The 17,896-nt window shown below is 42.8% G+C and overlaps 2 protein-coding genes across 3 annotated transcripts in view; both read left to right on the top strand.

The window, feature by feature from the left end:
* LOC129865330 (apoptosis facilitator Bcl-2-like protein 14) overlaps positions 1–9,560 on the top strand; it is a 36,553-nt gene extending 26,993 nt beyond the window's left edge. Inside the window, exons 1-7 of one of the 2 annotated variants that reach the window (XM_055938017.1) lie at positions 4,020–4,269; positions 6,721–7,112; positions 7,260–7,355; positions 7,570–7,631; positions 7,891–8,037; positions 8,339–8,452; positions 8,595–9,560. In XM_055938017.1, the coding sequence (XP_055793992.1) occupies positions 6,725–7,112; positions 7,260–7,355; positions 7,570–7,631; positions 7,891–8,037; positions 8,339–8,452; positions 8,595–8,633 (846 nt within the window). In that variant the 5' untranslated portion in view covers positions 4,020–4,269; positions 6,721–6,724 and the 3' untranslated portion in view covers positions 8,634–9,560. Of the gene's footprint in view, positions 1–4,019; positions 4,270–6,720; positions 7,113–7,259; positions 7,356–7,569; positions 7,632–7,890; positions 8,038–8,338; positions 8,453–8,594 lie in introns of those variants that run through there. The other variant, XM_055938019.1, reaches the window with a different exon arrangement.
* A 214-nt stretch (positions 9,561–9,774) lies between these two features.
* Positions 9,775–17,896, top strand: part of LOC129865329 (ras association domain-containing protein 3-like) — a 55,307-nt gene continuing 47,185 nt past the window's right edge. The window contains exon 1 of the mRNA XM_055938016.1: positions 9,775–10,416. Coding sequence (XP_055793991.1) covers positions 10,062–10,416 — 355 coding nt within the window. The 5' untranslated portion in view covers positions 9,775–10,061. The remainder of the gene's footprint in view (positions 10,417–17,896) is intronic.

Genomic DNA, 17,896 nt, shown 5'->3' with positions numbered 1-17,896 from the left:
TGGTGATGTGGACGCCAAGGAACTTGAAGCTCTCAATCTGCTCCACTAGTACCCCGTGAGAATGGGGGTGTGCTCGGTCCTCCTTTTCCTGTAGTCCACAATCATCTCCTTTGTCTTGACCCCGTTGAGGGAGAGGTTGTTGTCCTTGCACCACACGATCAGGTCTCTGACCTCCTCCCTATAGGCTGTCTCATCGTTGTCGGTGATCAGGCCTACCACTGTTGTGTCATCAGCAAACTTAATGATGGTGTTGGAGTCGTGCTTGGTCATGCAGTCGTGGGTCAACAGGGAGTACAGGAGGCGACTGAGCACACACCTGAGGGACCCCCGTGTTGTTGCCTACACTTACCACCTGGGGGCTGCCTGTCAGGAATGCTGAGCTGTAGTCAATGAATAGTATTCTTACATAGGTGGTCATTTTGTCCAGGTGTGAAAGGGCAGTGTGGAGTGCAATAGAGATCGCATCATCTGTGGATCTGTTGGTGCGGTATGCAAATTGGAGTGGGTCTAGGGTTTCTGGGATAATGGTGTTGATGTGAGCCATGACCAGCCTTTCAAAGCATTCCATGTCTACAGACGTGAGTGCTACAGGTCGGTAGTCATTTAGGCAGGTTACCTTAGTGTTCTTGGGCACAGAGACTATTCTTGAAACATGTTGGTATTACAGACTCAGACAGGGAGAGGTTGAAAATGGCAGTGAAGACACTTGCCAGTTGGTCAGCGCATGATCGTAGTACACGTCCTGGTAATCCGTCTTGCCCTGCGGCCTTGTGAATGTTGACCTGTTTGAAGGTCTTACTCACATCGGCTGCAGAGAGCGTGATCACACAGTCTTCCGGAACAGCTGATGCTCTCATATATGTTTCAGTGTTACTTATGTTTCAGTGTTACAGTTATTTAGCCCGTCCGGTAGGCTCGTGTCACTGGGCAGCTCTCAGCTGTGGTTTCCTTTGTAGTCTGTAATAGTTTGCAAGCCCTGCCACATCCTACGAGCGTCGGAGCTGGTGTAGTACGATTCGATCTTAGTCCTGTATTGATGCTAGGTAAAACTGATTTAAGTTTACCTGCATTAAAGTCCCCAGCCACTAGGAGCGTCGCCTCTGGATGAGCGTTTTCCTGTTTGCTTATTGTGGTATACAGCTCATTGAGCGCGGTTTTAGTGCCAGCATCGGTCTGTGGTGTTATGTAGACAGCTACGAAAAATACAGATGAAAACTCTTTAGGTACATAGTGTGGTCTACAGTTTATCGTGAGATACTCTACCTCAGGCGAGCAAAACCTTGAGACTTCCTTAGATATCGTGCACCAGCTGTTGTTCACATATATGTATAGGCCCCCGGCCCTTGTCTTACCAGATGCTGCTGTTCTGTCCTGCCGATGGAGTGTATAACCCGCCAACTGTATGTTATTAATGTCGTCGTTCAGCCGCGACTTGGTGAAAAATAAGATATTACAGTTTTTAATGTCCCTTTGGTAGGATATACATGCTTTCAGCTTGTCCCATTTATTTTCCAGCGATTGAACATTAGTTAGCAGGACGGAAGGCAAGGGCAGATTAGCCACTCGTCGCCTGATCCTCGCAAGACACCCTGATCTTTTTCTACGAAATCTTTGTTTTCTTCTCCAGCGAATCATGGGGATCTGGGCCTGGTCAGGTGTCTGTAGTAGTATATCCCCTCCCATTCGACTCATTGAAGAAGAACTCTTCGTCCAGTTTGAGGTGAGCAATCGCACTTCTGATGTCCAGAAGCTCTTTTCGGTCATAAGAGACGGTAGCAGCAACATTATGTACAAAACAAGTTACGATCAATGCGAAAAAACAAACAAAATAGAAGGGTTGGTTAAGAGCTGATAGGACAGCATCCCTCCGGCGCCATTATTAACTGGCGAAAGCTAGCCAAGTACATTTACTTTTGAAATGGGACAAAACAAAGGCTACAAAACATTCCTGTACAAACAACAGCTGTTAGATAGCAGTATGAAGTAGCTATTATTACTATCTGACAGATAACTAGAGGCTAGAGCTGACCTGACTGTGGTAGCTACTGTACTAGCTAGCTAGCTCAGTCGAGAGGGGATGAAACATTAGCTAACGTTACATATCAGTTACAATACTAGTTCAGCACTGCGAATAAACACTAGTTTAGTTTTTTTCTGTTAAGTTAAACAGCAGTTAGGGCCTCCCGAGTGACGCAGTGGTCTAAGGCACTGCATCGCAGTGCTAGCTGTGCCACTAGAGACCCTGGTTAGAGTCCAGGCTCTGTCGCAACCGGCAGCAACCGGGAGACCCACGGGGCTGGCGCACAATTAGCCCAGCGTCATCCGGGTTAGGGGAGGGTTTGGCCGGCAGGGATGTTCTTGTCCCCTCGCGCACTAGCGACTCCTGCAGCGGGCTGGGTACAGTGCACGCTGACACGGTTCCCTCCAACACATTGGAGCGGCTGGCTTCCGGGTTAAGTGGGCACTGTGTCAAGAAGCAGTGCGGCTTGGCTGGGTTGTGTTTCGGAGGACGTGCGGCTCTCGACCTTCGCCTCTCCCGAGTCCGTAACTTCCAATTGGATACGACGTAATTGAGGAGAAAAAGGGGTAAAAAATGTAATAAAATAAAAGTTGAACAGCAGTTACATTGCCAACTACATCAGTCAACTAAAGAGGAGCCAGTCTCTGCTCTGCTTGCTTTTACAACTTGGTGAATGGGCACAACACTTACACACTGAACAATGCTCAACTCTCCCGTGCTGATCCAGCCAGCCTTCCAGATGCTTTGCCTTCACAACTTACCCGACCGCTCGGGCAGGTCTGCATGGTCCTATACCACTCCGTTAGCACCTTTTTTTAAATCACATTGCTATGATAAAACTGGGGGGACAAAAATGCAATTTCAGAATGTGGGGGAGACATGACCCCCCATCGCCAGTGAAAGTTGCGCCCCTGCACTATAGTCAAACATGATCCAAATATATGCGTGCGTGTGTGCTTGTGCGTTCCTCCACCCTGCTGACGGCTTACCCGTTCATTTACTATTTCCCATAATATGCCCGTGCTTACCTGTATGGTAGCATATCTATCAATGATCAACAACATTTAATGTAGGTCTAAGTACCTGGAACTGATATAATAAAGTGTGGTCATTTTCCAGCACTACCTGTGGATGTCTCATGAGTCACAACAGTATGAGTCACAAGTTCACAACAAAACATGTTAAAATGTGTGTGTGTGTGTGTGTGGTAGGCTAACTGAGGGTATGTCACAGGGGAAGACTCCAGATAATAAGACATACTTCAAAGAGAAAATACTATTGCTTTGCCTCTAACATAATTTCCTGTGTTTTGAATGATTGTTTGTTGTTGAGATGGGGTGAAAGAGAAGTCACATTTACACAAGCCTGTGAATGACTCCCAGACTTTAGAGTGGGCTAGAGGGATTTGGGATTTTCTGGGGATTTCCTTACTGAATAGAATATTATTGTTGTCCATTTTGAAGGTGGCTTTTATCAGTCATAGACTATGCCTGCAATATAGTCTCAACCTTTACCCATTACAGCCAGCAGGTTGATATGGCCTATACAGACAGGGAACAGACTGGCAAGCAGTTAAAGTATGTATTGTACCGACCCTGGGTTTATAAGCGCGGAAATCGACTCTACCGCACGAGCATGCTTTTGGTCGAGAGTTCGCGACCTGCTCCATGCTGTTTCATTACATTGGTGTCAGAAGTGATCGGACCTTGCATTCACGACAGTGCGTGTGCTTGGCCGGTGAGCGCGTTCCTGTAAGACGTAGAGTCGCAAACTAGTGCGAGGACGCGCTCTTTGAAAGGAAGGAGTAGTGTACACACCCTGGGTTTATAAGCGCGGAAATCGACTGCCGCACGAGCGTTCATACAGTATTATTACATTTGATAGACATTAGGAATTGTATAATTGTTTCCTAATATGTGAATAACTATCAATTTATAAGAACAGATAAAATAGCAGTGTCATTGTTTTGTTTCTTTAAATAACCTGACACGGGGTTGACGTGTCACTATTCGGGGGTTCTCACATGTAGGTAAAACAATCGTCATGCCAACTTGGTTTCAATTTCGACCACATTCAAACGTCGCTCTGACGTTTACGGAAGACAGGTTATAAAGAAACACCAGGAGTCAGTCCGACAGGCAGCAGCTTGCAGGCAGAACGAGAGTTTTAAGAATCAGAAGAACGCTCATTCACCGGCGAATTTATAACTTAAAACGTTGGCAACTAGCGCAGACGTAGTACTGTTACACGTAAGTAGGCATGGCTTTTTATTTGATAAATAAGTAAGCGCCGATTTATTAACTTGAACTTTGTTAAAGTTTTACTGTCCCTAGTTGGTTTATCAGTACGCGCCTGGTAGTAGACAATGATACAATTTCACAGAGATATGCTTGTTTTTGTGAGAAATCCTCCAGAACAAGAATTTCGCAATAATATGAAAAGCGTAACGTTATACTAAAATATGAAAATGCTACATGTAATGTCTCAAAGTCGATATATATCTTACCTCGATATTGTGCCGAAAATCTCCCCCCTGCCAGAATTCTTTATTTTTTCCCTCTGACCTCCATTGAATTATCCCCTCAATAATCTTTGAACGAATTATGTTGGCGACATGAGGTTTGAGCCATTGGCTTTCTTAGAGGAGTATCTACACAAATAACACATTTTATTTTACACATTGGTCAAAAGATGCCTTTTGATTGTACACACTACTATTTAAGACATTCCGGATAATGTAAAATAAATATAATTTGGTGGGTACTTATATTTGTCCTATTTTACACATTTAGGCAGCTACAAGTGTGCTGTACATGTATGCGAATTGGAAATATATATTTTTTGCATGTCCCAACTCCAAGTGCTTTTTTCACCTTGGCGATTCAAACTAGTAACTTTTAAGTTACTGGCCCAAAGTCCTAACCACTAGGCTACCTGTCACTTATTGATGTCATGTCAGACAGAGACCTCACAGGACAAAAGGGTGTGTCGTGGTATGTTGTGTCGTGTCTTTGACTATGCCAGATTAATTGCTATGACATGCTATTCTATAAAATAATTTCTCCGTAATTAATATTACCTGATTGAACTAATCATGTAAATATTAATTGACGAGAGGGACACCACGAAAAAGTATTTATAGAGCTGTTATCTTCCGAATAAACTCTTAAAGATTTAGTAATATTTTACATCCATAGCAGTCACATAAATCGTCAGTTTATTCAGTCTCATCTGAAAGTTGTAAGTCCTTGGTTATCTGCAAGAATCCTGGCTAACAAGTTGAATCAGCAATACAAAATTGGGTTTAATTATTTATTCACTAAATACCTAACTAATCACACAGAAACACACATACACAATTAAATCATAACTTGATTACAAAGTGCCTTCATAGAGAAAAACGTCCCTAGCGGGCAGAATAGACATGACAGCTTGTTACACAAAGAAAAGGGGCGGGATTTTAGTGAAAGAGCGGGAGACTGGAACATAGGCGAAGCTGTGTTATCGTAAATACAGTATCTTATGCATTCTAAATTACCGCCCATTTGAAAAGGAAAATGCAATAAATATTTACTCTGAGCTGCGCTTCAGTAGGTTGGTGGTAGATGGACAGTGTCGCCAACCCGAGTCCTCTGTCCTTTGAAGAATGTCTCTGGTAGTCACTGGATACGTTGGAGTAACGGTGTGTGTAGTAGATGGGATACTCGGACTGTCCTTCCTAACCTGCGTTTGTAGCAACTGTTGCTAACTCAATGGCTAGGAGATATCACTTCTGTAGTGAATACGAGTTCAAAGTTCATACCATTCACAATCAAAGTCCGTGCTGATGTTGGCTTAGTTCTGTAGTTATTATCTGAACCATTCTGACACCGGATCATCATCCTGGTGTGCCCGGAACAGGAAGTTATATTCTTGTCAATGGCTTTTATAGTGGAGGGAGAGGGGTGTGTCTGAAAAGTCTATTACCCATGTCTCTTCACAGGGGCGGGCCCCTAGTTGAGCAGAAGCCCAAACTTATGAAAACACATCTCTCATTTGGAAGCTAAAATTAAATTTCATCTCTTCACAAATAATTTCATATTCAAACATTTTAATTAAACAACAATTCCATGTGAATCCGATACCTCTGACATTTAGACTTTCCACAGTAGAGTTTGTCATTCTATCATTGATGAGAATGTGTCAGAGGGCAACCGAACTGACATAATATACCTTAAGTACCACCGCATATGTTCAGTTGGTCGGATTACCAGAATATAGTTCATTTCTTCCAACTTCTGATGTTACCCAGAATCTCTGTTAACCCATGGGTTTCCTTATGTCACATCAGTTATAGTAGGGAGAGAGAAAAAGGGGGAAAGAGGTATTTATGACTGTCATAAACCTACCCACAGGCCAACGTCATGACAGTTGTCTTCCTATTTGTTTGGCATCAGTTATGCCCTTTACCAACACATGACTGCTGCTGCTCTCTAGAGGCTTGTTTGAATGTTTTTTTCAGTGAAAATTCGCATTCTCTATTCCCAATGTACTCTTTGGGCTGACTGCATTGCACTCTTCCAGGAAAGTATACATTCATAAACTGTTTTTAAACCGCATTGGAGAACTTACAGATCAATATTGTTGGATTTGTGTAATGGAGGATGTTGCAGCGATACACTCACTTCCTGTTTCTGCTTTGTTTGTTTATTTTTGTTTAGGGAGATGGCAAACAGCAATGCCAATGGGAGTACCAATAGTAATGTGAATGGGAGTGCCAAAGCTGGGCTGCCAGGGGATATGGATGGCATGGAGGACAGTGTGGAGTTCAGGTTGATGATGGTGTACGCCCAGAGGAGGAGACCTAGGGAGGTGTTGTGCCCGCTACCTCAAGGCACAGACACCCAGCCGGGTGGCACACAGACACTAGAGGTCCATGCAGACACATTGAAGAAGAAGAAGAAGAAGAAGGGGATGAGAATGAGGCTGCAGAGCTTGTTGAGCTGTATCCGACCCCACAGAGACAGTACAGCTGTAGCATCAGGACCACCAAGAACACCATCACCACCACCAACGGGCACCCAGAGATCCTCCTTCAGATCCTTTGGCAACGGTGAGTTTGTATCAGGGGAAGGTGAGACGGGAGGGTTGTTTGATTGCATGTGTTTGTGTAATACACTGTAGTATGTTTCTTCTTTAGGAAGATGGTTTGTTGTCATGCCAAGCATACTAAAGCTGTGTGTGTTTGTTTCATGTTTAGTGAGGGATGAGCTGGAGAAGGTAGCTGACCGGTTGACTCAGATTGCTGACGGAGTGAGCTTCAGTTCTGGGGACCTGGAGACTGACGGAGAGGAAGGTATAAGACCAACTCAGCCGTCATATCTGGGATGTATTCATTAGGCACCAAATGGAAAAGGGACTGAAAATGGGAGGGACTACCTGAACTTGTCAAATAAGAATCGCAAGTAAAAATGTATTTTTACGATGTGCCTTAATCAATACGACCCTGAACTCCTCTTTGTTTTTTACCTATGACCTCTAACCCTTACCCTCTTATTTCTCCCTTTCAGATGCTATAGAGAGACTGGTGGGGCTTCTGTTGAGAGGAGCGGGAGACAAACTTAATGAGGAGGTAAAGTATGGCAGGAAATATCAGTTTCTGTAGATAGAACCTGTGTGATTGTGTAGTTCTCTGCCCACTTGGTGTCACTTTACACACAGATAATATTATCTATCTGCAAGACTGGGTTCCCCTCACAAAGAGAAACAGGGAAAAAACGGTGGCGCATTTATCATTCATCGTTCATTTTTCATAACATGGACATTCACCCAGAAAATACTTGTTGGGATTGGGTTGTAAACTTTACTGTCCTCTATCCTGTCCCTGGCAGGTACTGAAGGACGCCTCTCTGTCCTCAGAGTTCTTTGGCTACAGCTTGTATGAGAGGACCATCTCCACCTTCCTCAGCAGACTTGGCCTGACCTCGGACCCCAGCACTCCGGGGTCTCCCAGGGCCCAAATCGCCCTGACTTGTGAGGTAATCATGACAGGATTACATTTACATTTAAAAAAAAAAAATCCAATCCTTTTTCTATCTAATGGCCATTTTCCCAGACACATATTTGAACATACTCCTGGACTAAAAAGCATGCTCAAGAATCCCTATTGAAAGTGTTTTTTTTACTCCAGGAATACGCTTAATCTGGGTCTTAGAAACTGTCCCTGTAAATGCTTTACATTGTATGCGGCTAAATCATCCATTGGAGTACCACAAGCATGTATACCCATTGGTGCATGGCAGCCATTTTGTGTCAAGTCTCAACCCTCTGCTCCACCAGGTGACCAGTCGCCTGTCAGCGGTGGACAGCCTCCCTATGAGCCGGGTGCTGGGATTTGGAGCCAAATACCTGCAGGATCACTTCTCTTCCTGGGCCATACAGCAGGGTGGATATGTACGTACATACAGAGAGATATATCGCCTAATAGTACTTGAGGTCCACCTTCTTGTTCCTATCAATGATCTACAGCTGACAAAAATATCAATGGTATTTTGTGAGATGTTGGTCAATACAGTTTTCATTTATCTCTCAACAGGAGGAAGCGTTTGTGAATGATGATGAGGAAGTCGACTGAGTCAGAGGGATTTTCCCCATCCTATACACCCATTGGTTCTTCCTGATTATCCACCCTTTTCCCAAAGTATGCTCTTGCGCACTTTCTTCCATGGATCAGCATTTCATTGGTGTAGTTATTGGCGAAAGTGAGTTTCCATCTTTGTTAAATACATGATGGGAAAGGGTGGAGACATGGGATGTAGTCCCCCTATAACCCCAACCCCTAGAGAAGTTTCAACTCAGGTTAATATATTGCATGCCCAATTAACATTGATTTTGCACACAGAAATATAGACCGTCATCCAGAGTCATAGTATATAAGAAACTGTTCATCTCAAACCCTATTCCTTTTTTTGAATTATACATTGATATGATATAAGAATGTATATGAAAGTGCAGTATTCAGGTGTTTTTGTTAACATTTTAATTGGGACTATAGGAATGTAAAAAAGAAAAAAAAATAGAAACATCTGAATGAAATGTATATTTACTTGATTATTTTACTTCATATTTAGTTATTTACTTTATTTTTTATTGTAAGAATAATAATGATGATGACTGTCGACTATTGATGTATACTGTCTGATCCAAATAATGTTTACATAAATCAACATTGCCAAAGTTGTCAACATACCAGACCTCCAGGACTTATGTCCTCAGTTGAGCCAGAGATTGAACCACTATATGGTTAAACCATGACTGGACCAAAGACTGGGGCAGCTACTGTAGCCTACATATACTGTATGGAAGTGTGTCTATTCTTACTGCTGTATGGTCACACTGTCATTCTGTGTGCTGAGTCTATGCATTGGAATGTCTGACTTGTTTAAGAATAATTAAACAAATTCCATGTTATGATTATAGTGTTCAATGTTAACACTGATTTAGACAGCTTTGTGATTGTTTGATTTGTTTCAATATTGAATAAAAATAGGTCTGCTGAAGACTCCTGACATTGTGTAACATGATTTAGGACCAAGTGGTAAATTATATTGAAATGCAATCTCAAAATCATCACGCACAGCATACATGTACAGGAATGTCACTCATGTGCAGGTATTGTGTACAGGTACGTCACTCATGGAGGGAGGGGGGGATTTCTTGGGGTCTATACTGAAATTAACCCAAACGGTTTCCTGCACCTGCTAAACCTGCTTACAGACAAGAGCAGGCCAGAGAGAGGACGCAGTGTCATCTATTCACACTGGATTTCTCGGCGTTCCGTAGATTTCAACATGTAGGTAAAATGACAAATGTAGGTAAAATGCCTGTGTGCCCGAAAGAGTGCGTGGTAATGTAAGATTATGCACCAGAGTAGGAAGTACTCACCGATGCGCTACATCGCGTGATCGGCGTATCACCGTTAGCTGTGGATATCGGTAATAAATCAGCACTGAGGACGAAGACGGCGGACTACGGTCGAGGGGAATTATTCAACCCGCCCAGGATGTACCATTCGAAAGTCAAGGTAGTCCGAGCCGCCCGGAGGCATACCTCTACTCCAAGCAGGAGTCTGGAGAACATCGAGGCGGTCTGGAGCAAGATCAGAGCGGACTCGTTACCAAACCTCGAAGAGAGAAGACCGGAGCCGGTGAAGGTGATGAACCCCGCGGAGAACGGCTGCCCTGGCCGCGGCAGTAGGAAAAGGGGGTTCAAGCCCCCGGATGTGAGGACCATATTCTCCCCCAGTGAGAGAGACTCCCGGATGAGGGGGGAGGAACACACCTTCTACCTAGGTCTTTCGGGCGCTTGGTGCGATGTTTGCTGCGTATACATCCTCCACTTCTCCCTGATGTGTTCACGTGAGTTCTACTACTGTATTATGTTTCAGTTGAGATAGCTTGACTGTCTTGACTCCAATATCATCTACTACAGCAGACAACATACTGGTTAACAGAGAGCCTCCAGGTATGAAGCTTATCAATTTAATGACTGATCAACTGGATACCTAAACTGCCTTATGAAACTAGACTTTCTTACAGGCTCCATATAATCTGGATATTAAGACATACAGTCCCTTCAGAAAGTATTCATACCTCTTGGCTTATTCCACATTTTGCTGTGTTAAAATTCAAAATGGATTAAATTGATTTTGTCACCCATCTACACACAATACCCCACAATACCCCATATATATGTACGAAAACATGTTTTTAGACATTTTTGCAAATGTATTAAGATTGAAATACAGAAATATCTCAATTACACAAGTATTCACACGCCTGAGTCAATACTTTGTAGAAGCACCTTTGGCAGCGCCGATTCAAGCAGTGAGTTTTTTCTGATTTAAGTCTCTAAGAGCTTCCCACACCTGGATTTTGCAACATCTTCCCATTATTCTTAAAAACAATTCTTCAAGCTTTGTCAAATTGATTGTTGATAATTGCTAGACAACCATGGAAAAAGTCAAGGGGTGGGAATACTTTATGTAAGTTGTACATGTTCAGAAAGGCATGGCTACGTACAGTCTACCTCTACACTGGGCCTGGCTCTACACACACACACTCACACCGGGCTGATAAACTGGTTTATAAACTACATTTGTACACTTGCCTTCCTCTCGGCTCAGCTCTCTCTACATACTTCCACTGATAGGCATTCACTTCCTCAATCTAATGTCCAAGGAACCTGTTTACTGATGATTGATACAGTATATTCTTGTTGTTACTCCTATCATTGCTGCATTGCTCCGACACTGGGCAAAAACAGGTTGAATCAACGTTGTTTCCACGTCATTTCAATCCCCCTAATCTATGTTAAGACGTTGAATCAATGTGGAAAACTGATTGGATTTGCAAAAAGTCATCAACTTAAGGGCATTTCTTTTAACCAAAATCCAATGACATGGTGAGATTTGTTGATTTCACATTAGTTGACAACTCAACCAAATGTAAATCAAAACTAGACCTTGAACTGACGTCTGTGCCCAGAGTGGACCATCAGTCATCACACGTGTAAAAGCATTGCTTGTATGTTGAGGGTTTTAAAGTGTAACAGTATAGCTACCATCCCTCTCCTCGCCCCTACCCTGGGCACGAACCAGGGACCCTCTGCACACATCGACAACAGCCACCCTCTAAACTTTTCCCATGGTGCCCCAAATTCCTAATGAGTTAATTGTTACATGATTCATTTAATCGAGTGACAATTACACGTAGTTAGTTGATCAAATAAATCACAGTCATCAGATTAATGATAGTCACGTCGCGACACAAGGCACACCTGTTAATTGAAATGCATTCCAGGTGACTACCTCATGAAGCTGGTTGAGAAAATGCCAAGAGTGCAAAGCTGTCATCAAGGCAAAGGGTGGCTACTTTGAAGAATCTCAAATCTCAAATATATTTTGATTTGTTTAACAATTTCTTGTTTATTACATGATTCCATTTGTGTTATTTCATAGTTTTGATGTCTTCACTATTATTCTACAATGTAGAAAATAGTACAAATAAAGAAAAACCCTTGAATGAGTAGGTGTGTCCAAACTTTTGACTGGTACTGTATATGATGATTCTATGTGAGTGAGAGTGTGTAGACTCAGTATAATTGTATGTGCATAATACAGTCGAAGTCAGAAGTTTACATACACCTTAGCCAAATACATTTAAACTCAGTTTTTCACAATTCCTGACATTTAATCCTAGTAAAAATTCCCTGTTTTAGGTCAGTTAGGATCACCACTTTATTTTAAGAATGTGAAATGTCAGAATAATAGTAGAGAGTGATTTATTTAAGCTTTTATTTATTTCATCACATTCCCAGTGGGTCAGAAGTTTGAATAAACTCAATTAGTATTTAGTAGTATTGCCTTTAAATTGTTTAACTTGGGTCAAACGTTTTGGCTAACCTTCCACAAGCTTCCCACAATACATTGGGTGAATTTTGTCCCATTCCTCCTGACAGAGCTGATGTAACTGAGTCGGGTTTGTAGGCCTCCTTGCTCGCACACGCTTTTTCAGTTCTGCCCACACATTTTCTATAGGATTGAGGTCAGGGCTTTGTGATGGCCACTCCAATACCTTGACTTTGTTGTCCTTAAGCCATTTTGCCACAACTTTGGAAGTATGCTTTGGGTCATTGTCCATTTGGAAGACCCATTTGTGACCAAGCTTTAACTTCCTGACAGGTCTTGAGATGTTGCTTCAATATATCCACATAACTTCCCTTTCTCATGATGCCATCTATTTTGTGAAGCGCACCAGTCCCCCATGCAGCAAAGCACCCCCACAACATGATGCTGCGACCCCTGTGCTTCACGGTTGGGATGGTGTCTTCGGCTTGCTAGCCTCACCCCCTTTTTCCTCCAAACATAACAATGGTCATTATGGCCAAACAGTTCTATTTTTGTTCCATCAGACCAGAGGACATTTCTCCAAAAAGTACGATCTTTGTCCCCATGTGCAGTTGCAAACCATAGTCTGGCTTTTTTATGCCGGTTTCGGAGCAGTGGCTTCTTCCTTGCTGAGCTCCCTTTCAGGTTATGTTCGATATAGGACTCGTTTTACTGTGGATATAGATACTTTTTTACCTGTTTCCTCCAGCATCTTCACAAGGTCATTTGCTGTTGTTCTGGGATTGATTTGCACTTTTTGCACCAAAGTTCGTTCATCTCTAGGAGACAGAACGTGTCTCCTTCCTGAGCGGTATGGCGGCTGTGTGGTCCCATGGTGTTTATACTTGCGTACAGATGAACGTGGTACCTTCAGGCATTTGGAAATTGCTCCTAAGGATGAACCAGACTTGTGGAGGTCTACAATTCTTTTCTTAGGTCCTGGCTGATTTCTTTTAATTGTCCCATGATTTCAAGCAAAGAGGCACTGAGTTTGAAGGTAGCTCTTGAAATACATCCACAGATACACCTCCAATTGACTCAAATTATGTCAATTAGCCTATCAGAAGCTTCTAAAGCCATGACATCGTTTTCTGGAATTTTCCAAGCTGTTTAAAAGCACGGTGCACTTAGTGTGTGTAAACTTCTAACCCACTGGAATTGTGATACAGTGAATTATAAGTGAAATAATCTATCTGTAAACAATTGTTGGGAAAATTACTTGTTTCATGCAGAAAGTAGATGTTTAAACCGACTTGCCAAAACAGTAGTTTGTTAACAATACATTTGTGGAGTGGTTGAAACACTTGGAGTCATTAAAACTTGTTTATGTAAACTTCCAACTTCAACTGTATGTGTGTGTGAGCAAATGATGGAGTGAGTGTTTGTATGTGTTTTGGCGTATCAGTGTCCGTAGTGTGTAGGGCACTGTGAGTGCATAGAGACAGTGTAAAAATAAGAATAAAATACAAAGGTCAACTCAGCCTGTGTAGCCATTTTGTTAGCTATTCAATAGCATAGAGATAATATTAAATTACTATTAGTATTCTTTATTCCTAATTCTATAGGCAATATAACCCTAACCTGGTTTTTAGAACCCTTTCTTGGCCGTTAGAACTCTAACCTTCCCAGGTTATGCACTGCTGTCCCCTGCCCTATGTAGCAGCTCTAGCAGTCCTTTGTCCTAGGCTAACTAGCTGAATTCCTTCTGTTAACCCGGATGTGACATCGGGCTGTACGGACAAAAGGGACTTTCACAGCTGTATCTACTGTCCCCCTCAGCCTCACAGTGAGACTGGACTCACGTTGCAGCAGGTGATCCGGTGTGCGAGGGAAAAAGAAGCAGCAGTATGTTCTGACCACTCGGTGAATGTTTAATTGTGTTGTGAAGTTTTCTGCTCTCGCACTTAGTTGACTCCCTCCCTGTGGGGTTCTGTGTCGGGGGGAAGAGCTAGTCAAGTATCAAATAAAAGCAAATACAATTTTATGGGTCGCAAACACATATTTAGCAGATGTTATTGCAGGTGCGCGAAATGTTTGTGTTCCCAGCTCCAACAGTGCAGTAGTATCTAACAATACACACGTCTAAAAGTAAAATAATGGAATTCAGAAATTTAGACATTTTAGGACGAGCAATGTCTTATGTGTGTATATATACAGTGCATTTGGAAAGTATTCAGACCCCTTGAATCTTTCCACATTTTGTTACGTTACAACCTTATTCTAATATTGATAAAATCGTTTTTTTTTCTCATCTACACACAATACCCCATAATGACAAAGCAAAAACTGTTTTTTTGATTTTTAAAAAACTTTTATATAAAAAAACTGAAATATCATATTTGCATAATTATTCACACCCTTTACTCAGTGCTTTGTTGAAGAACCTTTGGCAGCGATTACAGCCTCAAGTCTTCTTGGGTATAACGCTACAAGCTGCATTTGGGGAGTTTCTCCCATTCTTCCCTGCAGATCCTCTCAAGCACTGTCAGGTTGGATGGAGAGCATCGCTGCACAGCTATTTTCAGGTCTGTCCAGAGATGTTAGATCGGGTTCAAATCCGGGCTCTGGCTGGGCCACTCAAGGACATTCAGAGACTTGTCCCGAAGCCAATCCTGCGTTGTCTTGGCTGTGTGCATCGGGTCTTTGTCCTGTTGGAAGAGGATCCTTCTCCTCAGTCTGAGGTCCTGAGTGCTCTGGAGTAGGTTTTCACCAAGGATCTCTCTGTACCTTGCACCGGTCATCTTTTCCTCGATCCTGACTAGTCTCCCAGTCCCTGCCATTGAAAAACATCCCCACGGCATGATGAAACATCCCCACAGTAAGGGAAGGGGTCTGAATACTTTCCGAGTATAGAATTATATATACACTGCTCAAAAAAATAAAGGGAACACTTAAACAACACAATGTAACTCCAAGTCAATCACACTTCTGTGAAATCAAACTGTCCCCTTAGGAAGCAACACTGATTGACAATACATTTCACATGCTGTTGTACAAATGGAATAGACAAAAGGTGGAAATTATAGGCAATTAGCAAGACACCCCCAATAAAGGAGTGGTTCTGCAGGTGGTGACTACAGACCACTTCTCAGTTCCTATGCTTCCTGGCTGGTGTTTTGGTCACTTTTGAATGCTGGCAGTGCTTTCACTCTAGTGGTAGCATGAGACGGAGTCTACAAGCCACACAAGTGGCTCAGGTAGTGCAGCTCATCCAGGATGGCACATCAATGCGAGCTGTGGCAAGAAGGTTTGCTGTGTCTGTCTGCGTAGTGTCCAGAGCATGGAGGCGCTACCAGGAGACAGGCCAGTACATCAGGAGACGTGGAGGAGGAGGCCGTAGGAGGGTAACAACCCAGCAGCAGGACCGCTACCTCCGCCTTTGTGCAAGGAGGAGCACTGCCAGAGCCCTGCAAAATGACCTCCAGCAGGCCACAAATGTGCATGTGTCAGCATATGGTCTCACAAGGGGTCTGAGGATCTCATCTCGGTACCTAATGGCAGTCAGGCTACCTCTGGCGAGCACATGGAGAAAAAAAGTACGATCTTTGTCCCCTTGGGCAGTTGCAAACCGTAGTCTGTTTTTTTTATGTCGATTTTGGAGCAGTGGCTTCTTCCTTACTGAGCTCCCTTTCAGGTTATGTTCGATATAGGACTCGTTTTACTGTGGATATAGATACTTTTGTACCTGTTTCCTCCAGCGTCTTCACAAGGTTCTTTGCTGTTGTTCTGGGATTGATTTGCACTTTTTGCACCAAAGTTCGTTCATCTAGGAGACAGAACGTGTCTCCTTCCTGAGCGGTATGATGGCTGCGTTGTGTTTATACTTACTATTGTTTGTACAGATGAACTTGGTACCTGCAGGTATTTGGAAATTGCTCCCAATGATGAACCAGACTTGTGGAGGTCTACATTTTTTTTTCCTGAGGTCTTGGCTGATTTCTTTTGATTTTCCCATAATGTCAAGCAAAGAGGCCCTTAGGTTAAAGTTAGGCCTTGAAATACATCCACAGGTACACCTCCAATTGACTCAAATGATGTCAATTATCAGAAGCTTCTAAAGCCATGACATCTTTTTTTGGAATTTTCCAAGCTGTTTAAAGGCACAGTCAACTTAATGTGTGTAAACTTCTGACCCTCTGGAATTGTGATACAGTGATTTATAAGTGAAATAATCTGTCTGTAAACAATTGTTGGAAAAATTACTTTTCATGTGTAACGCTCGTCGTTAGGTGGAAGATAGGAGGACCAACACGCAGCGTGGTATGTTTCCATATTTATTGGAAACACTTAACACGAACAAAACAATAAACAGAAAATGAAACTAATGACTCTACAGACCTGAACATGTGAACATACAGACAACAAAGAACGCAATGAACAGGAACAAACGAACGAACAAAACAATACCGTGTGGCGAACAAACACAGACACGGCAACAATCACCCACAAACAAACAGTGAAAACAGTCAACCTTAATATGGTTCCCAATCAGAGACAATGACAAACACCTGCCCCGATTGAGAACCATATTAGGCCAAACAATGAACCCAACATAGAAACACATAACATAGAATGCCCACCCAGCTCACGTCCTGACCAACTAAACAATACTGAACAAAGGAAATAAGGTCAGGAACGTGACATCATGCAAAAAAAAAATGTTTTCAACCACACTTGTCGAGTGGTTAAAAACAAGTTTTATTGACTCCAACCTAAGTGTATGTAACAGTTTTTATTTTTTATAAATTAGCAAACATTTCATAAACTGTGTTTGCTTTGTCATTATGGGGTATTGTTTGTAGATTGATGAGGGGGAAAAAACGATTTAATCAATTTTAGAATAAAGCTGTATTGTAACAAAATGTGGCAAAAGTCAAGGGGTCTGAATACTTTCCGAAGGCACTGTATGTGTGTATGTGATGGGAAATATGGACATTATGGACAGTATGTGGATAAAATATGTACTCTATCTGAAGAATATGTTGCATACAATAGTATATGTTCAGCAATAGTTGAAAAGGATGGACCGGACGAAAATACAGTATATTCATATGAAATGGGTAAAACAGTATGTGAACATTATTAAAGTGGCCAGTGTTCCATGTCTATATAGGTACATAGGGCAGCAGACTCTAAGGTAACCATGTGGTAGCCGGCTAGTGACAGTGACTAAGTTCAGGGCAGGGTACTGGGTGGAGGCTGACTAGCGATGGCTATTTAACAGTCTGATGGCCTTGAGATAGAAGCTGTTTTTCGGTCCCAGCATTGATGCACCTGTTCTGACCTCGCCTTCTGGGTGATTGTGGTGCTCGGGTGGCCTTGATGAAGTTCTTTGCCTTCCTGTGACACCGGGTGCTGTAGATGTCCCGGAGGGCCGGCAGCGTGCCCCCGGTGATGCGTTGGGCAGACCGCACCACCCTCTGGAGAGCCCCGCTGTAGCGGACGGTGAA

This window comes from Salvelinus fontinalis, chromosome 11 (assembly GCF_029448725.1).
Source record: "Salvelinus fontinalis isolate EN_2023a chromosome 11, ASM2944872v1, whole genome shotgun sequence".
In the NCBI taxonomy this organism is placed as follows: Eukaryota; Metazoa; Chordata; class Actinopteri; order Salmoniformes; family Salmonidae; genus Salvelinus; species Salvelinus fontinalis.
This window is presented reverse-complemented; position numbering and strand designations above follow the sequence as displayed.